The following is a 23,592-nucleotide window of genomic DNA, read 5'->3' as shown; positions in this document are numbered from 1 at the left end:
ATTTTTACGCTTGACTCCTAAATAACAGAATCATAAATGGCTTTTATCTGGCTCGCTGCTACAAGTTTCCTCTCTACTGTCACTCCTCTCATATGGAGAAAAGTGTACATAATGTTTTTTTAGGAGTGTAGGCATGAACATGATCATACACAAAAGCACTGGAGGTAGGATAAATGTACAAATGACGAGGGTTCTTCACTGACAAAACTTTTGAATTACATGGAGGTTTTGGTCAATAAATAATGTATGACCACTAAAACATATGGTAAACATGAGTCTGTAAAGCGATAGCAGCCTCAAACATTTTAGGACATGGGCTTGTTTGCTTTCTGGTTGAGTTATACGAGAATGCCATTTGTGTGTGTTAACAACAGAGATGGAAGTTATTTTTCTTAGCTTAGCACAAAGACTGAAAGCTGGGGCCTGACTCCATAGCTCAAGAATATAGTCAACCCATTAATGATAAAATATGTCCCCTTTTTCTAATCTGCAGACAAACTGGATGGTAAAAAACTGCAGCTTGTGGTTTCTGGGAGTGCTACATGCTGATACAATTTCTTGGTGAACAACAGCCGTGTTCAGTGCCCCCCCCCCGCCCCCTTCCCGGAGACGTTTCATCACGGTGAGGCAGCTCACAACTGCTCTGTCAATGGACAAAGCATTGGGGTCAAAAAGCAGCCCAGTTAAATTCTGTCCTGAGGCGTCCAAGTGGGTTGACTTGAATTTGACTCAAGTCCAAATTCTCCTATCAGAACTCCGCTCACCTAAGCAATTTCAGACTGGCCTCTAACCAAGCTCTATAAAATATGTTTATTCAATTTATTCATTCACTTCCTCAAATGTATTTTCTGTCATATAACATTATTGTCTTAACTTGGAGCTGTTTTGTGAAGCTACTAAGGTTAACAAGGGACTGATGCTTCACTTTTGAGCCAAAATGGAGAGAGAGAGAGAGAGAGAGAGAGAGAGAGAGAGAGAGAGAGAGAGAGAGAGAGAGAGAGAGAGAAAAAAGAAAAAAAACCTATGTCTAATGTGCAATCATAGAGTGTGGACTTTTAGATATACTGTTAGACTTTACCAGAAATACAAGGACAGTAACCTCATGGAATTTCAGCCAAATTAATTGTTAAACCACAGATTCCGATCAAAAATAAAGTTATGTCTGAATTTGGTGGTTTTTGGCACCAATGGTAGAGAGACTATAACACAATAAGCCCAATGAATTACTTGATGGGAGCTTGATGGAAGCCAGAGCTGTAAACCAGAACAACTTATTGGACAATCCATCAGTCAATTTACCCCACCAAGTCGTAGTCCTCCACAGTCAACTGGCGGTTTGGGACTGCAGTGCGTTGGGGTGCTCTACTTCAACCGAGTCGGTGAGCAGCAGCCCCAGAAAGTGCTCTTAAAAGAGAGGGCATTTCAGGCGAAGCACTGACGAAAGAGGAAGAGCTTAAAAATAATGACATCTTTGGAGGGAGTCTGTTATGGCTGAGAGCTGTTCCAGCCTTCTATAATTGGTCCCCACATAAAGCACCATTACAATTTGATTTGGCTTTAAACAGACATTTAAAGCTGCAATATTAATAAACACATTGTCAGCCAAAAACAGCAGCGAAAGGTAACGGTCGTTCTTCTACAGACTTCATCATTCCCAGAAATCCTGTTAGATAACAACAGTGAAGTGCACAGAGTGGGTTTATATTTATCAACTGGGTCAGTGAGAATTTTATACCAATGATATGGAAATGTCTAGATTCTATGTATTCCTCTAGTGCAGATCAGATATTCTTCTTCCATTCTCTGAACTGCTGAACCGATATGACTCAAACGAAAATGGGATGAAACCATATGTTTTACTCTTCAGTGCAATACACTGAAGCCCAGTTCACATTACGCAACTTTCCAAATCAGCAAAACGCTGTGTCACTACATGACTTACTGACATGTGATCAGGAGTCTTGCAGTCGTTATGAGTTCATGCATCATCACTAACTGCCTCCAGGGGGGATCTAACACTATACAATCTTTGACCAGGAGAAACCCCTGACTGGTCCCCAAACTATATTAAATCAGGAAAGTACACACAAGAAGAAACACCTCGAATCTGGCATTGTGCTACAGAATGAAAACATCAAGCAGGAGGAGGGCTGAAACGTTTCAGCGGGCATGTTAGTTGTAAAGATAAGAGAGTAGCTCTGGCCACATTTTTGTCCGAACCCATCCAAGCTGGAGAGAAAACTAACAGAGCTTGAATCTAATCTGTCCGGTTGTCTGCTTTTTCTGTCTGAACCCGACCCAAGCCCGATGCAGTTCGTCACCCTGTCCCTAACATGCATAGTTATAGCTTGATTTCTGCGATTACAAACATATGCACTGTAAAAAAACAGGGTACCCCTCACCCCTACATGTACTTTCACCACCCCATCCTGCGCTCTGATTGGCTGGAGTTGTTGCTGACTCTGGCTAGATTTCCAGCAGGTTGGAAATCTGATCAGAATAAGTGACGAGTTAGACTTAACTTGCAAAACTTGTCTTCGACTGACAAACATGGCTGAAAGTCTTGTAGTGTCACTAATCACCTGATCAAATATCAGCCTCCTCATGGATAACAATCGAGGCAAGTTGAATTAAAAAAAATTATGCACCTGTTCTCCATGACTGTATTCAGTGGCCATGTTTGATACCAAAGATGCCAATGGCAGTGAGCAAAGCCAACTTTAGCTTTTCATTTGGCCAAACGTCAAATAATCAAAGACAGTGAAGACCATAGCTGTGAGATGCAGTTGAAAGCTCCACAAATCTAGTAAGTGAACCTTTGAGTTGTTTTTTTTACCCACTAAGTGTTAAAGTGTGGTGTTGGTTGCCATTATTCTCACAGAGTACAACATTTAACGAAATAAAAGCTGCTAAACAGGAATAGACAAAGAAAAGAAAACCATGGCGAGTGTTGCTACAATGGCTTCAGCAATTGTTCAGAAAGATGAATAGAAAAACACATTACCAGTATGGTGGAGATGATCAGGGATCGATTGGAAAGGGAATCGGACACGTTGGTTGTCTTCCCCTTCTGGTTGTCGGTCATGTTTAGGCCACTTGGAGGATCCCAGGTACCAATCTGCAAAACCAAACAACCGTTAGCTATGTTACACCCTGAATACTTTGCCAGTCAATCACAGGTCGGACATTTAGACAAACATTCACACTCACATTCACACTTATGGGCAATTTAGAGTTGTCAGATAACCTAACCTGCATGTTTTTTGACTGTGGGAGAAAACCCACTCAGACACAAGGAGCCGATGCAAACCTCACACAGAAAAGCTCCAGCTAGCCAGTAGGGTCGGAGCCAAACCTTCTTGCTGTAAGGCAACACTGTAAACCACTAAACCCCCATGCCGTCCTTAAAAAGCCCCATGTGGTTTTATTATTTACCTGTTTTCAGGACAAATGGATATATGTAAAATTCAGACTCATACAGAGCCAAGAACATACCACACATGCACAAAGACATAACACGACTAGTGTTGGTTTAAATCACTCGTCACCTTGGCATTTTTTAAAGTTCTTATATCAGGGTTTGAGGTCATCTGTAATACCATTTTTCACAAAAGCAGTGAGAAAACTACCAACATGAAATAACTCAATTGTCAGACAGTTTCTCTTTACAACTACCTCATATTTAGCCAGAGCAACTCAAATCAAGCAGTCAAGGTAATAACAGGATATTATTTAAAAAGAGCAATAACCAAAGTAATCAATAATTTGTATTTTTTCATTGGAAGATTAATTGTCCTTCAAAATTGTTCAAAGAAAGTCAACATTAAATGCAATGACAAGATTTGGGGGGATTATGGAGGATTAGGGAGGATTATGTATCAGTGGCTCTGCAAGCTTCTGTGATTTATGATTACCCTTAACACATTTTTGGCATTTAGCCACAGATAAAAAATAGAGAAGACCAACATATTGAACAACACTGTGAGACCAAACAGCACATTCAGTATGTATCAATGATTTATCCAAGGTTCTTCACTTTTTGTAATACCTGTATATGGTAACTATGGTAAATAATTGCAACTGAAACTACTGGTTGAGTTTAGGGAAAGTTTATAGGTTTGGGTAATACAAAGACATGGCTTTGCAATAGGTTTCTAATGCATAACTAACTGTGGTCTCCACACTCCGAAATTCCACTTTCCTCTCTTCCCCTATGACGGACACACTGCAACCAGCATTGGTGATGGTCTGAAATTATGAAAAGCAAAGTTTTCCAATATGAGTGGAGTCTATAGGAAACTCTAAGTACATTTTAAGGACCACCTGTACACCTGCTAATTCATCCAAACATCTGATCATGGGGCAGGAGCACAGTGCACAACATGATGAGGTACAGGTCAGCTTCAGTTAATGTTCACATCGACCATCAGACTGGAGAAGGTTGCCAGACTGGTTGGAGCTACAGTAACTCAGGTAACCACGCTTTCCAACTGTGGTGCGCAAATAACCTTCTCAAAAGGAACACTGGAGTAGATGGTTTCGACAACAGTAGAAAACCACATCAGGTTTCACTCCTGTCAGTCAAGAGCAGGAATCTGAGGCTACAGTGACACAGACTCACCAACACTGGGCAGTTGGAGACTGGAAAAAATAACCTGGTCTGATGGATCTTGAGTTCTGCTGAGGCTGCAGATGGTGGAGTCACAACCTGGAGTCAACTGCATGAATTCATGAACCCAACCTGCTTTGGGTCACCAGTTCAGGCTGCTGGTGGTGTGATGGTGAGGGGGATGTTTTCGATCTCAGATCAAAAGTCTCAGACTTGTTTCATAATCATGACAGTGAGTTCAGTAAACTTCAGTCTTTTCTCTTGTCAGAGTCTGACATTAACATGAATGTGCAGCTGATAATTCAGCAGAAATTGTATGATGCTGTTATGTCAGCATACAACAGAATCTCAAAGGAATGTTTCCAACATCTTATGGAATCACTGCCTAAAGTACTCCGGCTGTTTTGAGAGTAAGGTGAGGATCTCCCAGTATTAGTGAGGTTTTTCTGTAATTGTATCATCATAGAAGATGTGCTCAGGCGTCTACTCTGGACACGTAAAGAGAATAATGTGAAGCACCCCTAAGACACAGTTGACAGTCATGTGAACCCTTAACACCATCAGGGGGCACTTTCCTCTGGGGTACCGCAGGGAATAATGTTACAGATGATCTAGGATGTGGATTGGCCCCATGGCCTAGAGGAAGGGGGCACGCTTAGGAAGAAAGGAGGTAGAAGAGAAGGGCGAGGCTATCAGATATTTCCTCAAGGCTTAACCTGTCTTCTTTCAGCTCCTCTCTTTTCACCAAAGCAAACCCCTCCTATCCAAGGCCCCTGCCCTAAGCATCACTAGAAGGGACCACAAACACTCCAACCTGCACCAACCACACACTCCTCAGGGTTCCTCTGATGCCCTGCGTGAGGGCTTGAGATAGGCTTTATAATTGCAAATCAACTTTGTAATTCAGGCTTCATGAGGCTGGAGGGCTTCTGAAGGGTTTTTTATTAATAGGGTAAATTATTCATGGAGGTGCCGGCGCACACAGCACACAGCACCCAGGACAGAGGTCAGGAGCTGCTGAGAGGCAGGCTCCAGTGAGGATGCAGAAGTGTGAAGTGTAAGCAGTTGCATGTGAGAATATAATTTCTATCACCGGTGGTAGCAGGTTCTATCTCCACTGATAATCTCATGAATCTCAAATTAACCGCTGAAGACTGTCGAGATGCTATTCCGAGGAAAAGATATGAACCATAAATGCAACTGTGTGTAGGCTGTGAGTACGCTGAGCTAAATACCATGACAGGCCATGATGCATTCTGACTGTTATTAAAGGTAGGCCCTGATGTTTTTTTCTTTGAAATGCTAATTCATATGGAGTTTGTACTCATAATTCATATGGAGATTTTGGCTACTGTAGCAAAAAACAAAACCATATCATCAGAACTAATCATAAACAAAATCTCTCTCTTGCAAACCAAGAAACCAAGGTTGCATCTTGCCCGATATGAAGGGATATAAAAAAACAATGTGTACACAAAGTTCCTGGATGTAATGTGCGTCAAAATGTTGCACAAGAAAAGCTGCAGCATCAGCCCCTAAACTGTCAAATTAAAGAAGAAGAAATTAGCGCTTTCACCTGGATGTCATGTTTCCATCACTGCTGATTGGAGTCGGAGCCAATAAAATGCTCTGAGTATCTACTGCGGAGTCATTGGACCTGGGAGTGAATGCGGATTAGAGTTTATAGACTGTAAAGGAACGCTTAGCACTAGATGTGTGCAAGTGTTTAGGTTTTGTGCAGCATTAAGAAGCAGAGTTAAAGGTCACCAGAAGGTAGTGCTTAGTGACCCCTCCTTACAACAAACTATGCTACTTTTTTGGGATGTTGTAAGCAGACGGAGGTTAGTTAAAGGCTCATGTTAAGATAGCAAGCCAAGAGAAGATGTGCTAATCAGTAAGAGAAAAGTTGACATGGAAAACTGGGCATTCAAATTTGAATGGAGAGGAAACTGGGCCTTAGTCCTACAGTACCTGTTTTTTCTAGGAAGACGAACAGCTGCCCCTTTCTGCGAGGTACGCTACTCGCTGCATAGAAGCGCTGTCAGATGCTGGTGCATGAAGTTGTTATCAGTGGTCTCAGTCATGCCAATTACTTTTCCCAAGCCATCAAGAACACAGACAGCACAGATGTTGCCCAGATGTGCATCTATGTTCGAAATTTAGACGGAAATTAATTTAGGACAGCGCTGCTCTCTCTTATTTTATTAGAGGGGCACACCACTGGGGGACATTATATTTACAGGACTGCGAGAGCTGTTTAGGCTGCATTCATTGTCATTTGAGAAGGTTAACCTAATCCTGCGCTGATGGGAAAGCACAGAGGTCCGGTGTGCAGATTGAAGAAGCGCGCCCCCCAAATGCCTGGAATGCATTTGCCTCATCCACCAGAGTGTCCTTTGCACCGGGCTAAGTGATGAGCTAAAGGGACGTATGGATGAAGTGATGCTTGTCATTGATTTTGCCAGGGTTACATCAAGAAACCAGCATTGCCTTTTCCGACAACTTGCGTCTGAGTCAGATGAGGCCACCCACGATGACTTGCTGTTACAAAATGGTGTGCGCTGTTTAAGCGAAGACAAAGTGATGGTGCGCCTCCGTGCACTACTGGATGAGGTCAAGGCATTGCTCTGATTGAGCAAGAGTAGCGCATGAGTTGATCACCTTGTCTTTGAGGAAGAGGAAAAGGTCTCGAGGACATGCAAGCTGGAATCATTCACAGGGAAGCTGGTGTTGTGAGAATCATGGCTCCTATATTTCAGAACACTAAAAAAACACAGGCACGGGGACAAGTGACTTGACCTCTAGGTTTGAGGACAACTCGGTCCCAAGGGAAATCATTGCTCTTGACTCTCACTGACCGATCAGGTGGGGACTTGTACTAACTGGCGAAAAAACCAAGTAGATTGCCAACCACTGCTCTATAGCTTGACCGCCATTGTTTCTCAATAAAAAACAGTTCAAAGTGTCACAGATGCATAGAGCTTCTGCAAATAAAGCACAGGTGCTGGAGTGCAAAACAACATCATCATCTGGCAAAGCATTGAGCCGTCCAATCAAATACAGGCAGAGCACATTCCTCGGAGGTGACTTGCAGCATTATTTAAATTTTTTCCTAATGATCATTGTGTCACTGTGATAACATCCCAACGTTTTGCAACCTTCACTGTGGCTCCAATCAGCCTTCAAACTCATAGATCTATTATTCTTTCTAACCTTCCTCGATCATTTATCCTCTTGAAATCACAGACCTTCACTACAGCCCCTCGTTTTTCATTTCTGCTGTGTTCAGTATAAATGCCCTATAACTGTCAATGACTTTCATCTTTCTTTTATCCTGGAAAATCACAGACCTGTCCTCTACATCTGCCCTTATTCCGCACAGAGACGAGAGGGAGAACAAAAATGAGAGTTCCAAGTAAAATAAGAAAAACAGCTTGAGTTCCTGGCAAGCTTTGAAATCAGTCTGATTTGTCACACAGACATTCAGAGCTGGAGTGTGTGCTGTTTGCTACAGTAGCTGGCTCTAACGTCTGGACCCTTCCATCTGTCAATTCACACAAAAACAAATCGGAGGCCGAATTTCCCCTCGCATTAAGTCAGAGCACTCCGTGAATAGCATATGTGGACTATCAGACGGGAGTGTACACCACTACAGCCCTAGTGAGGAATCAGTTTAAATTAACTCTTTCGATTTACACGTGGACATGCAAGTATTTGTCAAACATATGTCTGAATTGTGTCTCATGTCCATGCTTTGTTTTGACCCCATCAAGTCAAGATACTACTATAAATTCAGCCATTATTTGTCCTCCGTGAGCAAACTGAAAGTGTGTTTCTATTTCTGTCAAAATTCAGTTTAGTCTAACTTTTTCTTAAATTCTAATTTCAATCATTTAGCCTGCCCCACTGGCTCAGGGAACTACTGTGTGGACCTCTGAGGTGAAGACATATGGCGTCAATCAGTTTTAGCCACTGGGAAATAATGATGTGTAAGTGAGGAAGTAAGATGTCATGCTCATGTAGTTATTCAACATCTGATGCTAAAATTAAGTTAAATTAACTGTTCAAAATGTTTCTCCTTGCCAGAGTAAGATGAGACGATCAATGGGACAGTGCAGGGTTAGCCTGACTTTGTCCAGTTTACACAGGTATATATTAGCACCTCTAAAGCTCACAAATTAACACACTCCCTGTGTTTGTTTTAAATAAGAATTAAACCTCCAGTCAGGACTTCCAATATGGCTGCCAGACAACAAACTCTATTGATGACCTGCAATTACACTCACATGTTGATGTACTGCAGCAGATTTGTTTGTGTGTGTACTTTTGTGTGTTTTATTAAATCATCACATTGGCATGGCAGGTGGGCTCGTAAGTGCAAAATACACACACACACACACACACACACACACACACACACATTAAAGACACAACCTTCTCAAGCCCCTCCTCCTTTAGACTGATGACATCAAGGTCAAAGTCTGTCCTCAAGCCATTGGTCCGGTTGAAATTGATTCTCCCAGTCAGGCCATCCCAGTGAGCCTAGAGACGAGAGAGAGAGAGAGAGAGAGAGAGAGGCAGAGAGACACAGAGGATATCAGGTGAGACATTAGAGCATCAGCATCAACAGCTCCACTTTCAAATATACATTTGGTGACACCGTTTGAGGCAAAGCAGTCAAAGAGTGATGGCACACTCCATTTCTCTCTCTTTCACACTCTGTTTCTGTTTGTACAGTCTTCCCTGCCATCAAGGTGCCTACACTTACTGTGGCTGCATTTGTAACAGTGGGAGGGCAATTACCCAATCTTTACAGATATTTAGGGGTGTGATAGGATACAATGTAGCATGAAAGTGGCTCAGAGCAGGAGAGGCTTTTTCTCAGGCACAGAAAATCATCACAGTGCTGCTCGGGAAGCCTGGGAACTTCAGGGCCTTTAGTCAGATGAGTGGGAGTCCCAGATCTGGAAGTTACTCACTCAGAACAGTCGACTGCGCTAGAAAGCATTTGTCATACTACTTTGACTCAGTGTCTGAATGTCTCTCTATTGATACCAGTGCAGTTCACAGACACAACGATATGTGACTCCAGTCGGGACTGTTGTATTACCAAGGATCTCCCGGGGGTTGGTTGGGGTGGGGATAAGAGCGTCAGGGTATATCGGCCAGTGTTTTAAGGGACCTATCATTATGTAAATGTGTGCAGTCATTCTGTCAATCCAAGTCAGAATGACTTTGACTGGAAATATACTATATGGATACTCATGTCTTCTGCAGATTTTAAGTATCCCACCATAAAGTCACTGGCAGAATTTACTGTGGTCATTCATTGTCCGCAGTGGATGAATCGCAGTGGTACGCTCAGCGGCCACCACGCGACCCCGACATTTTGAAATTGTTTATCACACTCAATGATGTTCCTTGACTCCATATGAGGAGGGGACAATTCTGTCCTCGACGTCATCTACCTGGTGAAAATGAAACGAAGAATTTTACTCATTTCACTCAGAGCCTCCCGTGGCACTCCAGCTCCCAATCTCAATGAAACAGCAGGTGATCTCATGTTATTGCAAAGAAACGATTGCCATGTGTTCTATGGCCGACTGTTAGGCCAACACTTATGGGTAAAGCTGTTTGTTGACTCGAACCCAAGAGCAACAGTAGCATGACGTATAAACTACATGGGGACAAATGCTGTGATGGAACAGCTGCAACACAAAAATGAAGGTTTTTTTATTTTAGTTTTACAAAACCTTTGAAAGCTTTTATCTAATGAATGGTTGAGTTTCTTTGTGCAGTGAATGGTGCCTTGTACTCACAATTACTGAAATATTTTTGTCTTTGTGGAAATCAACATTTTATGAAAATATTATTTTATCACAGGCGCAATGTGACCTGGACTTTAAAAGGGGCTGACTTAAACAAGTCGCAGTTCAATCTCTATGCCGACTCTTTGTTTCCAACCACCTACTGATCCTCTGGCTCCAGTGCTGAAAACTAGGAGACGCAGGCTTCGATGGAGGTATTGGTCTAACCATGCATTTTAAATCAGAGGGTGTGAGAGCGGATACAACGGACTGCACAGGACTGCACGGACAGCTCTGTCAGGGCCATTGAGCTTCAGGTCCGTCTTCAGCTCCGCACCTCCTCAGTGCCCAGAGTCAAACCATCATGCCCACTTCATCTGCATGATAATCTGTTATTTGTCTCGTCATATACTCCTGTCTGAGGAGATTATTATTTTCTTGTGCCAGTTAATCTTTATCTGCTTCTTGCTGAGGTAATACAGACAGGTCTTCAGCAGTCCCTGCAGACTGTATTTGGATGGACTGAGAAGTGAATGCAGCGTCCTTTGGAAAATGAGGCCGAGACATTTCAGGTCATCCTCAGAGGAGTCTTCTTTTCTGTCGTCTTTGCCGAGTGTGTTTCAGTTGACAGGAAAGTATGCACAGCTGCGTCTGTTTCCAGAGATGCAGAAGATGGAGTTAAGTACACAACTTGTTATTTCCGTTGCAGACTTGGTTTTGTTTTTCACTTCAGGTCTTAGGATATAATTCATATTGTTGACTGTAAAGTTTGAAGATGCAGATGCAGTCCTCTGATGAGTCTTCTGTCCATCACTTGTGTCCCGTTCTAAGACCCCTCTTACACAGGAAAGAAGTGATGTCATTCAGCTGAATGCAGGATTCAGCCTGTTCTTGGAGATTTATTGTCTTCCAAGGGTTGACTGATCTGATGGTGTCTGTGCTGACTGGGATTTTTCCTTTGCCGGCATTTTCACAACCACCTGCTCTTTATTTAGTGTGGATGCTGAAGCATGCACTCTCTTTTTAAAATCTTTATCTATTATATTTGTTCTTGCGCAGACTTTTTCCTTCGCTACCTACTGCCTCACACTTCAACTGATTTCATCCATCCAAACATCCAAACGTTCAGCTTGTTCAGGACATTTCTGCATGCGTACCACTTTATTAAGGACCTGGTAACATCCTGACATCGCTACTTTCCCACTTCATGCATTTCAACTTGATTGAGCTGAACATTTTCAGCAGGAAATGGATTTTCTTATACTTTCATGAAAGATAAAATGTTCAGTTTACAACAAACACCACCATCCACGATGACTATACATTTAAATGAAGACTTCTGTATAGAAGTTTCCAAAATAACTGAGCACTATAACTGTCATGTAGGTAGGATTTATTACAGGACTGCTGCATTAGTTGGAGCTAGGTTTACCTAATTAGCTGTCTACTGAGCATACTCTCTACATGCCATATGGATATTCTCACTGAAGCTCCAGTAGAGGAAATGTATGCACATTCCATTTTTCACCACAGCCTGGGGACATTATCATATAACTTTTTCTGTACAGTAAAGATCCTGTGGGGGAGAGAATTTCAGAGATAGTGTCACAGAAGCCTGTGTAGAGACTCATCATTCTGGATTAGCACAAGTGCTGCCAGTGACTTTTCTGCAACGTAGCCACTGAGCTAAACAGTGTTGTCTCATAAATGCTGGCATCCTCCTGTGCGACTGTACAGGCTTAGAGATCCTCAAGTCAGAGGACAAAGAAAGCCTCAAAGCAGCAGATGGAGAGGAGATGGAATGAAGAGAGGGGAATGCGCGGAGGGTCAGGGAAGAAAAGATGAGATTTGCATGGTGAAAAACTGTCTGCTTAATATAGTTACATCCAAATCTGTGTGGGGGCGCTCAGCTTATCAATCCTCTACCCGCACGGTTTAATTCTTAGCAGCCTTTTTTCGTGATCTCTGTAAACTAAAGGGGAACAGAAGTTTAGAGAGTCCTAAAAATAGATTGCGTAACATCCAGCGTTTCCACAGATAGAACGCTCTGGATTAACGGTCGCTGCCTCGCACATGCAGCGAACTGTGGGGTAATTACACAGAAATTTAGATAATGTTGTGTTTATGGTTCTGCACGGGTGATTAATGTGGAAATTCAGAAGGTAGGCTCTACATGAGTGATTCCACAGGGGAGTACGTATGCACATATATTGGGGGGAAAAAACGACTTCCATGTACATAAATACACAGATAAATCATTTCAATTTATGCATAACTCCCTTCTTCTTGACTGCCCGAGTCTCATTTACATTCCGTCGCTGTCCGCTTTCCTGTGAGCATGTGTTTTGTCAGTGTATGTTGAGGAGGGGGACAGAGTAGGGAGCAGGTACAGAAGCAGCTACCTCTTTGATGAGGGCCATGAAGCGGTTCCCGAAGCGCCAGGGCTTGTGTCGGTTGCACTGTAATGAGCTGACAGTGATCTGCTGAGACTGCTGCACAGCCACGGCCACCACGTGTACAGCATCGTACATCAGCGCGGCGTCCGTCTGCAAAGCCAACACAGAGGGGGTAGAAACAGAGCGTTATTAACATGGAATGCGGCGCGCGACAAATCACTGCGGCCTGGCAGGAGGAAATCTGTCCAGAATCAGGGGAATATCAACACCATGAGGGCTCACTCAACGCCTCATATCAAAACACATATGTGTGGATCTACATCTTGTCATGCTGTGGACATAATGGCCATACATATTTGATGATTTCACTGTTGACATATTATCCTCTGACAAGAGACTGCCAAGCTTATAGCAGGAATCCTGATTGTATTCTGCATGGTAAAATAGTGCAACAAATCTAAAAGACAAAATAAAAATGAATAACACAAACATCCAAACGGTTGCAGATTTACATAAATATGCAACTAACATTTAAAACCCACAATAAAAAGAATAATAATGTACTTACATACACTATATATCTACCTACTAACACATACCACCAGGTAGGATGAACACAAACTTTTGTAACTTCACTCTGCACCCCAGACACACAAACAAAAAACAAGTGACAGTATATTGTAAAACTATTCAAGGTGAATTAGCTCCAGAGCATTAGCACAGATCAAGAAAACAGCCCATTCCAAACAGGCAGAACGTGCACTGCAATAGTGACTAAGGATAAACAGCATAAAGTTCCCAATAAAGACGAATGAATGGTTGATAATTATTTACTTGGGTTTAAATGGAGCAAGGGACTTTTTTCTTTAATAAGAGGTTAATTCCTTGTGCTAATATAATAATAATGTAATACTTTATAACATACTCAGCTCTAATTTACAGAACAAAGCGCAGCAGCCAACTCTTCAAAGCCGGCCAAGACACTTAGTGCGTACAGTAAAGTGTGCACATTGAAATACATGTGCAGTATAGTGGATGCTATAGTGGTAGCTCAATGCTTAAGAAATCCATGTCTGTAATACTGGAAGCACAACATATACACTAAAAAAGCTATCATTTGTCAATAATGTTCTTATTTAGTGCCCTGACAAGAGACAAGGTTCAGCGAATCAAATAAACCCCTAAAAGGCTCTCAGGCTTGATATGCCCGGACACCTTTTCCCCAGCCTGACTGTGCGCTACAAGAATTTACTGTCTCCATATATTAATATAATAAAGTCTTGACAGCACGCAGTCAGTCCAAAGAGGAGTGTCACTGAAACTCGAAGTGCCAGTCATCCACGCTTCACGAGAGAAGTCCATAGTTCTGCAGTTCATAAAAAAAAAAAAAAAGGAAGACGAAAAAAGAAAAAAAAATCTAATTAGTGTTTGTCTCGCTTGATTGAAAAGCAATCAAAACAGCTCTCCACAGTTGTTGCATGGAAATCATGTCCTAGGGTGCCTTGTGCTTTGGAAAGCATCGTCCTGCAAGAGGAAAAAAGGAATCACTCCTGAACCTGTTGTTTCTTTTCCTTATTTGAGCCGTGATTGAACGTTGGAATAAGACTGCAGCTTAAGAGGCTGTTTGCCTATAATAACGTGGTGAAGACACTTCAGTGGCTATTTGACGTGCATCAGTGTGTGTGTGTGTGTGTGTGTGTGTGTGTGTGTGTGTGTGTGTGTGTGTGTGTGTGTGTGTGTGTGTGCAGCTGTATCTATATGCATGGGAGATGGCCAGAGATGTTTCAAAATCAATCCCAGCCAATAAGTTTGCCTCCTTGAAATTCAGACAGGCTTCAGCGTGTGCCTGCAGGAGTGAGGTATTAATAATCAGTGCTTGTTGAAGGAAAGGCACTGAGTATTTTTTGCAGAGCGGCTGTCACCTCGAGGTTGTTAAGCGTGCATGTTCGTGGTTAGAACCAATACCTGGTTCCGTTCTGCAGACACAGGTGTCGAGCAGTGATAGGACGGACGTGATCCGCTTGGACTTCATAGTTATTAAAGGAACAGTCGATGCAACATTGGTTATAGATCTAATCATGCCACATGCTGGACCGTCGAGCATCTTGTGTGCAGGTGGAAATGTTTATGAACCACATTAGAGAGTTGGGAACACCACGATCGTCCTTTTGGCTCCGAAGAATATTCACACGGATCATACAAACTTTGCCGTATGTGTAGATTGTAGCACTGAAGGGGCTGGTGTACGAGGAAAACTTAAATTGAGTAAACAAAACTGACTCATGTTCTGGGGAGCAGGACTGGATTTTGCTTAAAGGGTAACAGCATGGCTAAAAAAATTAAGTTTTCATCCCCTGGAGGGCAAGAGCTTGGTTGATTTCATGGAAACCTACTAATTCAAATGTTATATTTATTGTGGCTGTCATGGGAAATTGTAGCCTTATGATGGGAGTAAAGGATTCTAAAGGTTTCTAAAAATGTCAACTCATTAACAATCCTCTGGGGACTGTGATAACCCCTGTTGATGTGTGAACTCTCCTTCAGTGGAATCATTGTGTATTTGCTCGCAGAGACAAACACTTTTTGCTTTAAGTAGAAATTCAGAGACCTTTTGATTTAAGCATTTGCAGCAACCATCAACTGAGCCATTTCAACAGTGAGGACTTGAAGAAAACCGATTCTAAAATGGGAGAAGCCATCGGACAAGCTGGATCCAAATGAGAAAACATTGAGGTTTCTTCTTTGAATCCACGTTGCCACACACAAACAAAACTATCAGTTTCTACATCAAGTCTCCTGAGGGGGTAAAGTAGGTTGTTAAGTTATTACTTTCCAAAAAGAACCAATAGCTGATATTGTTCATGTGACTTCAAGAGGACAGTCTTTGACACTCGGTTCACAAACTGACTTTTGTCCAGCACTCCTTTATGTGTCCGGGTGAAAAGGAGATCAGGTGACTGCCTGCTTCACTGCAGCCAGTCGTTCTCTCAGTGGTGGGAGCAGACGCTGTCGCTCTATGATGTTCACACTGCCATCCATTCTCTCCATTTTAAACCACACAGGCCCGCAGGGACCTCATAATAGCAATGTGACACCCTGTCAGTCAATCACAGCACCGATACTGCGAGCAGGGGGAAGCCAGCAGGATTAGTTGGGCAGTGGAAGTGAACTTGTATTCTCACCCACACAGCTGGGACTTGGCTGGCTTCACTTCATGATGATGATGATGTGTATTTTGGGGGGTTTAACAAAAGCCTAAGCCGACAAAAAGATATTCCGGCTGAAGCATTTCAGTCAATACAGTGTCAAAGTTAAGGAAGTATTTCATGAATTAAACACGCTCTTAATTAAAATGAGCATCCAATTGTGTTGGGTGGCGTGCGGGAGTGAATGGAGATGAGCGTGAGGCTTGCTGGAGGAGTTCTGGCAGCAGAGATTTGTGTGCCTTTCTCCTTCTCCCCGGTGCAAGCCTCACAAGTACCCGTCAGGCAGACTCGCAAATGATTTAGCAACACCGACACTTCACTCTATAAACATCTCATTAAAATCAATTATGTCACTCCTGAATGAAATTAAAGCTAAACGCTTTAAAAGCTGCTTTTCCCTTGTGTCAGCCAATACGAACATTAGCCCTGACGCTGTCTATTTCTCCAGTTTATTGTTGCCTCCGTTCTCTCTCTACCTCTGTGTGTGTGTTTGTGTGTCGTCCTCATCTCTCTCACGCACACACACACACACACACACACTCTAACCAGCTAATCAACTCTGCCACGGAAACAAAATGGTAAGAAATAGCGTTCACCCAGACTGGGACTGGGATTATTTGCGGATGCTGATATACAGCATGGCCTTTGTAAACTGTAACTTTGATCTGACGTGAGGATTAAGGTTCTGAAGACTGATAAACACCAGCACTGTGAATCTTAACAAGCCGGTGTCAGTGTTCTTTGCACAAACATTCTCTTACTGTCACCTTTTCATTAAACATGGTAGGTTTCCAAGCCAAACGATTTGAATGATGCCGACATTCTCTCGTTTTCCTGCCACGTCCTGTAAGGACTGAAAATAAACACAACCCTCCAATACGTCACTGTTTTCTGATGCTGTGACAGTCAATAGTTGTGTAGTCAGGGAGACGAGTTAATAACATATTAATATAAAAAGGCAAATTCCTCACGTATATTCCTACTTTCACACTTTATATGAAAAGCTTTTTATTATTTCTTTGTTCTTTGAGACTGTTCTTGTGGGCTCAAGCTATTTATTATTCTTGCCGGTGGAATCTTAATCATCTGAATTATAATATTTTCAATTTCTTTAACCAGTTTCAGATATTTCTGCATGTATAAATATATGCAGAAAGTATAAAATGGGCCCATAAAAACCCTCATACACATGCAGAAGATGTTTTGATCCTGTGTATAACTAACACAGGATTAACACGTGATTAATGATGATGACAACTTATTGCTGTCCATGTTTTGGTCAGAATGGTGTCAGTGATGTTGCAGGTAGTAGATGTTCCAACATGTGGATCAAACAGACTGAGGTCGATGCTAGCCCTTCTTTAAATTCTGACATGGAAGACAGTGATGGATTTATTCTGAAGTTCCTCTCAGAAAGCAGGACACGAGGCCAATAGCAGGTTTTTCCCAGAGCCTTGAAAGAAAAAAAAAAGACATGAAGGAGGAGGTGGTGGGGGTGGAGGCTATCTTTAAGGCTGATTCCTAACGCGGTGAAGGGTGGAGCTCTGCTGGTCGCGCAGAAAGCGGTGGTCACACTGCTCTGGCTCTTTTGATTGAAACATAAACACCCTGAGAGATGAGGGCACGCTCAGGAGCAAGTCGGGGAAAGCAGGCGAGAGTGTGTGTGTGTGTGAGGGAGATTTAACACTAGCCCTCCCTCCCTCCCTCCCTCCTCTCTCCTACTTGGAGGGATTAAAAATTGAGCGTGTTTTGTTCTCTTTTGGAATCTCTTAGAGGTCTTAGTCATGACTAGGTCACTCTGTGCCATCATCTTTTCTTGCTATTCTCAGCACTGTACACACAAGCTGCACTGATATGTCATAAATTATTTTATCCAGTGCATACCAGCATATTCTCTGGTGTCAGGAGGGACAGCGAGCTGGGCCGAGAGTGAGTCGGATACCTGCTCCTATCTCTTCTTCTCTTCTCACATCCTAATTGAAGGACTAACTCACTGAGACTGCATATTTCTGAGTCATTTCACAGAAAATAACCCTGATAACGGAAACAGGCATGCCGACTAACACAGGGCTGCATTCAGCACCAGACTTCAAGAACTAAATGAATTCCAAGAAACCCACCAAATAAAAAAACAGCTTAATTAAGATCAATGCATGCTTTATATGGGTAATTTAAATTACAAGCAAATAGAATAGTTTTGTTGTTTTAAATATGATATGCCTTAATATGGGGAAATGAAATAAGAGTACATATTCAGTGGTTTTCCTGTGATGAGTCTCAGAAGTCATCAGAGTTTCCTTTTCCATAATCTTTTCCGAATGATAGAGATAGTTTTAGCTCCGGTGATCCCTACAAAGGCCAGAGCTTAACTGATCCATCTGATTCCGAGATAGACTAAAGACAAATAAATATACTGACATACATCGGAGACACAGACCTGTGTCCCCAGTGCACCTATAAAACTGTGTTGGCTCCCAAATCAGCAGAGCCAAAGCCATAAAAACATGATGTAACTGAACCTACATGCTGAACTCCTGCCTCCACCATCAACAATCATCCCTGTAGCTCAGTTTAAAGAGCAATGCAACGCCCTGTTTCAGCCCCAACACGCCCCTGTTACATATTCATAAATATACGATTCAAATACAGAGCACATCCTCCTCCCACTGTTACCCTGAAGACCACTGACCCTCCCTCCCATCTCCCTCCCATGTTTCATTCTTGTCCCCAAAGCCAAAAAGCTTAAATAAATACAATACATATTTCCACAGCTACAGCTCAAGCATCGCTCCATTTGTTTCAAACTACAACTGAAAATGAGAGTTACACATGTCACCATCCCTGTCAAGGTCTGGATCGGTGCGAGAGAATATTCCTCCTGAGTTGTTGTTCAGCTCTGGAGGGGATCTTCAGGGATTGTGCAAACAGACAGTCACATCTCCTCCTTCACTGACTTTCCATTACACTTTTTTTTTTTTCTCACTTTAATCACTACAAGAGTAAAATTAGTTTTCTGTCAGACACTCACAAACAAATATGTAACAGGTGGATTGTAAATCACAAAATGATGTGGTATGCAAAAATAATTACTTTTAATATTATGAGAGTGACAGGATGCTGCACAAATGAACCGATGAACAGGTTGATGCTGTTTGATAAATAAAAAACCCACCTCGTGAATATACAGCACAGATGGATTCTGTGCAGCTATAGAGCAGATCAGAGCGCTGGCATGTACATGTATGAGGATAAACAACATAGAGTAAATACCAGTGTGGTGTGTACGTAAACAAACATGAGAGATTGAATGCTGCAAAGCTCTGGTGCTTGAAAGACCTTGAGCGTCGACAGTGAAAGGACGTGTGCACCCTGACAGCAACAAGAAAAGCATTCTCCTACACACATTAAACACTGAGGCTGTGCACACAGGGAAGCCGATGGTTTTAACAGGCCTTTAGTAAACATTTAAATAAGAATAAAACCACAGGTGTGACATTTGAAGCTAAGAAACGCTTTGGAAGGGACTGCAATTAACTCCCCTACGACAACTCTACAGCAGTTATTTGCGATTTGTGTTGGAGGTATTTTTGAAGGAAGAATAGCAGGAGTGTGGATGTGAAGTTTCACAGCTGAAGTGTGAAGTTTCGTAGTTTTTTAAGTTTCAGAATAGCCGAGCTCTCACTTCTTTCATGAAAAACATCTACATGAGCAGTGGATGTGTGAAGTGTTGCTGCAGGTCAGGGCAGTATGAGAGTTCCTCCCATTGGGAGTGCAAAACCTCAGCTAAAAGAGAGGGGAGAAAATATGTTTTACTTTAAATATGCAAAATTGTCCTTGTTTCTTTAAAATTCCAGGTAATGAGGATTTTCATTTTCAGTTGAAATATTTTCTCTATTTTATTGCTTTTTCCCACCTCAGTTTTGTTGTTTTGTGAGAGCAGCACGTCTGTTTTACACAAGAGTCTCCTGTGATTTGATGTGACAATAGTGACACATCTCAAGAAGATTGATATGTATACTGTAAAAATGAATCAATAATAATAAATAAAAAAAGGGTATTTTTCAGAGCAGACATTTTGACAAGAAAAGTAAAAAAAAGTAAAAGGGAACAAGACTGTTAAAAAAAAAAATATATATATATATATATATATAATATTAGAAATAAAGAGTCATGTAGCTATAAAAAAAACCTCAAAGATTCACTTGAGAGATGTCATTGGCTTTGAAGAAAGACACACAGTTTTTTTCAGTTAGGGCCTCACATGTGATGTTCACAGGATCAGGCTGAAATGTGTTCTGGCTCCTTCATGACTCTTGGAGACGATCTGCCACACTGAAACACTGTGTGTGTGTGTGTGTGTGTGTGTGTGTGTGTGTGTGTGTGTGTGTGCATACACCGGCTCTGTGTCCTCTTTAGCCTGTAATTCCCATGTGATTGCAACATGAATAAAATGCCTGGATTTACTGACAGCTGACTTGATTTTATTGTTTCTAGAAGTAATTATTTTGCGTTTGTATATTGTGAGAAAGAGAGAGAGGGGTGATCCACTGGCTCTTCCCTTGAGGTCACCTTTACTGTTTTACTGGAGCTGGATTCACACTGTAGTTGTTCTCGTTTACATATTGTGTTATTAGATATCTGATGAGTGTGATCATAGCAAATAAAACAAAAACAAATACATACAAAATCTAATCCAATCTCCATCAGAAATAATCTCCCTCCATACTATCACACCTAAAAAATGCATATCTCATGACTAATCACATGCACTGCTCATGCACGTGGCAGTGCTAACGGAAAGCAGTTGGTTGCTTAGTTACAGAAAATACTATGATCGAGGATCAGCAATGGTAAAAAGAAAGAGCTAGGATTTCTTAAACTTTTACTGAGAGTAAGAGTTGGCAACTACTAACATTTCCTGCTGGTAGTCGAGTCATGTGACTGATAAGAACCAATCAGGGAACGATTGAAGGTCACTGCATCATAGTTTCCAAAAGTCTTAATTTCTGCCTCTGCAGAGTAAAACATTGCCCAGGTATTTTCAAATCCCTGGATTAAAGTGGACACCAGGCATTAACGAGTTTTAAAATCAGTGTGCAATGTAAATGACCTTCTAATCTGTATTTTAATTGAAGAGGAGCTGTGACTGAGCTGCAGCCAGATTATGTGTACATTCCACATTACCCTCTAATAATGACCATTCTGAATCAAGGTAATGCTGAACTGGCATGTAGGAAAACTGATCAAATACATTTCTTTATGTTATGTCTTCAAAGGCCTTTTTTTTCTCAGTAAACAGAGACATTGGCCCCCGGCTCAAGAAGATGAATCTGAAATTGGATCTTAAATTAAATTAACCCTGTCAACAAAGGATGCCTACTTGTGGAAAACGACTTCAGACATTCAGCAGTGCAATGTCTTTAACTCACAAAAGTAACAAAGGCAGTTCTGTGTAGATACTTTATTTTATCTTTATTTTTCTAAATTACATTTTAAAGGGGCATTAATTCTTTACACATTGTAGGCACTGACCAAACACACTGTAAATATCCAGAGTGTAGAGTTATTAAAATCTTATTAGAGCTAATCAATGATAAAGATGCATCCCATTCCTGAGCCACATCCACATCACTTCCTTTCATCTTTGAAAGGCAATGCAGATGTTCACTTTATTTATAGCACAGAGTCACTTTCTTTTTAAGGAGCTTGCCTTGCTCCAGGCGGACGACTTTTTTACATTTAACTCTTTTCTGGATTGCATTTAGATTGTTTCTGGGAGCTACGTGTATAAACGACCACCAGCAAACACCTTAATGCTGCTATTGGGACCATAAAGGTGCTTAGTCGTGATGACACCATAGATTTTTTGGTTTGCACCTCATCAGTCATCAAAAGCTTCTTATACAAACCAGTCGCCACCAGACCAGCAGGTGAATCACCACGTGACAACCTTTAAAACTGCAACACAGACAGCACTCCGTGGAACAACAGCAACCACACAACGCACAGCCATGGAACATGTGCACAATCAGCACCGGGAGGACACAGTGTGCAGAGCATGCAATAAAATCATTCAACACAATTTCGACTGCAGCAATAAACACAAATAAGCCTGAGACTGCAACAATGCAACAGCAGAACAATCCAAGCTCTGCATAACAACTGCTTAGATTAACTAGCTCAAAGGGAAATGTGTATAAGGAGAGGACACAAGAGATAATAAAATGAAATCACGTTAGCACATTAATGATGCTGGAACACCTTTTACTACCTTTTATGAGCTCATACAGTTTATGGGAAATTAACTCTTTAGTTTCACATTAGAACAAGCAGTGGTGTGGTACACAGGAGTAGTAAAGAGTGTCTGAAGAGCCATTTCAAGGTTAGTTATTAAAGTGTATATTAATATGTTCGGCTACCAAATAGCCAGTGTGTAGTTGTAAGGTTTGAAAAGCTCATATTTAGTTTGGAGCAAAGAGAAAAAGATTAGGATTTTGAGAAATACACTTATTTGCTTTTTTTCTACATGAGGTCAAACCCTCAGTTTCTTTGTATTTGGGGTTTGAGCAGGTTTTTGATGCGGTCAGTACAAACAGTCACACGGCGGATAGACTCTCACCAATCCAGCTTGTTTAGAGCAAAATACATTTAATTAACTGTGAAATATGATCATCAGTGTTTGTATTGGTTGCGTATTTAACCATATGTTCAGTACATACAGTATATAAATACTGTATTTGAAAGAAGGCTCAATTTGATCAGAATTAGTTATGGTAGTAGGCTATTCCGTATTTATTACATCAAAACCAGGTTTAAAATGAAATGAAAAAGGAGGAGGAAATGAATCTGTCAACAATAGCATCAGTTCATCAGTTATCAACATGATCATGTATCCATGACAACAAAGACATCCTAACTTCAACTGAGAATTATTTTCACCCAAACAATGATCCTTTAACAAAATCAACTTGTGAAGCTAACCGATTTCCCATCATAAAACTATACTTCCTGTAGTTGGTATGTTTTGGGAATTATTTTCTTTCTGCTGATGGAGCCATCAGTCCAAAAGGTAAAAAAACGATGTTCGATATTTTGTTGTTTCATTTTGAGGACTTGTCAAAAATTCACCTCCCCCCACCTCTCCACTTCACTATTAAAACATAAAGTGATCACGCTGTCAATCAACTCACAACAAGAACTGGGCTTTGTTTCCCTGTGTTACTGGAGCCAATCGACTCGCACTGGGAACAAGCTCACATTTGCCTGACAATACTGAGTATTGAGTTCTCAATAGTAAATAGTGGCCAGTTGTAATTATGAGTTATGTTTTTGTAAATAATTAAAAGTATAGTTTGGAATCTTTGGATGTTTAGAAAGGTTTGTGACCAGGTGAAGTAAAAGTTACTTTGAGTAAAGGTTAGTTGTTGCATTTTCTGTTCAACTGGCCTTAAAGAGAAAAGTTAATATACAAGGCAGCCAAAACTTTGTGTTTTTTTCTAAATATATCAGATAATATATTAAGTCATAAATATTGTATAATGTTAAGATCCATTAGGAAAGTGTATACTATGACA

The 23,592-nt window shown here is 41.4% G+C and overlaps 1 protein-coding gene across 4 annotated transcripts in view; it reads right to left on the bottom strand.

The window, feature by feature from the left end:
• The window catches only part of grik2 (glutamate receptor, ionotropic, kainate 2), a 232,604-nt gene that overhangs the window by 79,360 nt on the left and 129,652 nt on the right, over nt 1-23,592 (bottom strand). For all 4 annotated transcript variants that reach the window (XM_034612351.1, XM_034612354.1, XM_034612355.1 and 1 more), the window contains 3 exons: nt 12,819-12,962; nt 9,044-9,151; nt 3,005-3,118 (listed from right to left, as the gene is read on the bottom strand). In XM_034612351.1, coding sequence (XP_034468242.1) covers nt 3,005-3,118; nt 9,044-9,151; nt 12,819-12,962 — 366 coding nt within the window. The remainder of the gene's footprint in view (nt 1-3,004; nt 3,119-9,043; nt 9,152-12,818; nt 12,963-23,592) is intronic.

This window comes from Hippoglossus hippoglossus, chromosome 16 (genome assembly GCF_009819705.1).
Source record: "Hippoglossus hippoglossus isolate fHipHip1 chromosome 16, fHipHip1.pri, whole genome shotgun sequence".
NCBI lineage: Eukaryota > Metazoa > Chordata > Actinopteri > Pleuronectiformes > Pleuronectidae > Hippoglossus > Hippoglossus hippoglossus.
This window is presented reverse-complemented; position numbering and strand designations above follow the sequence as displayed.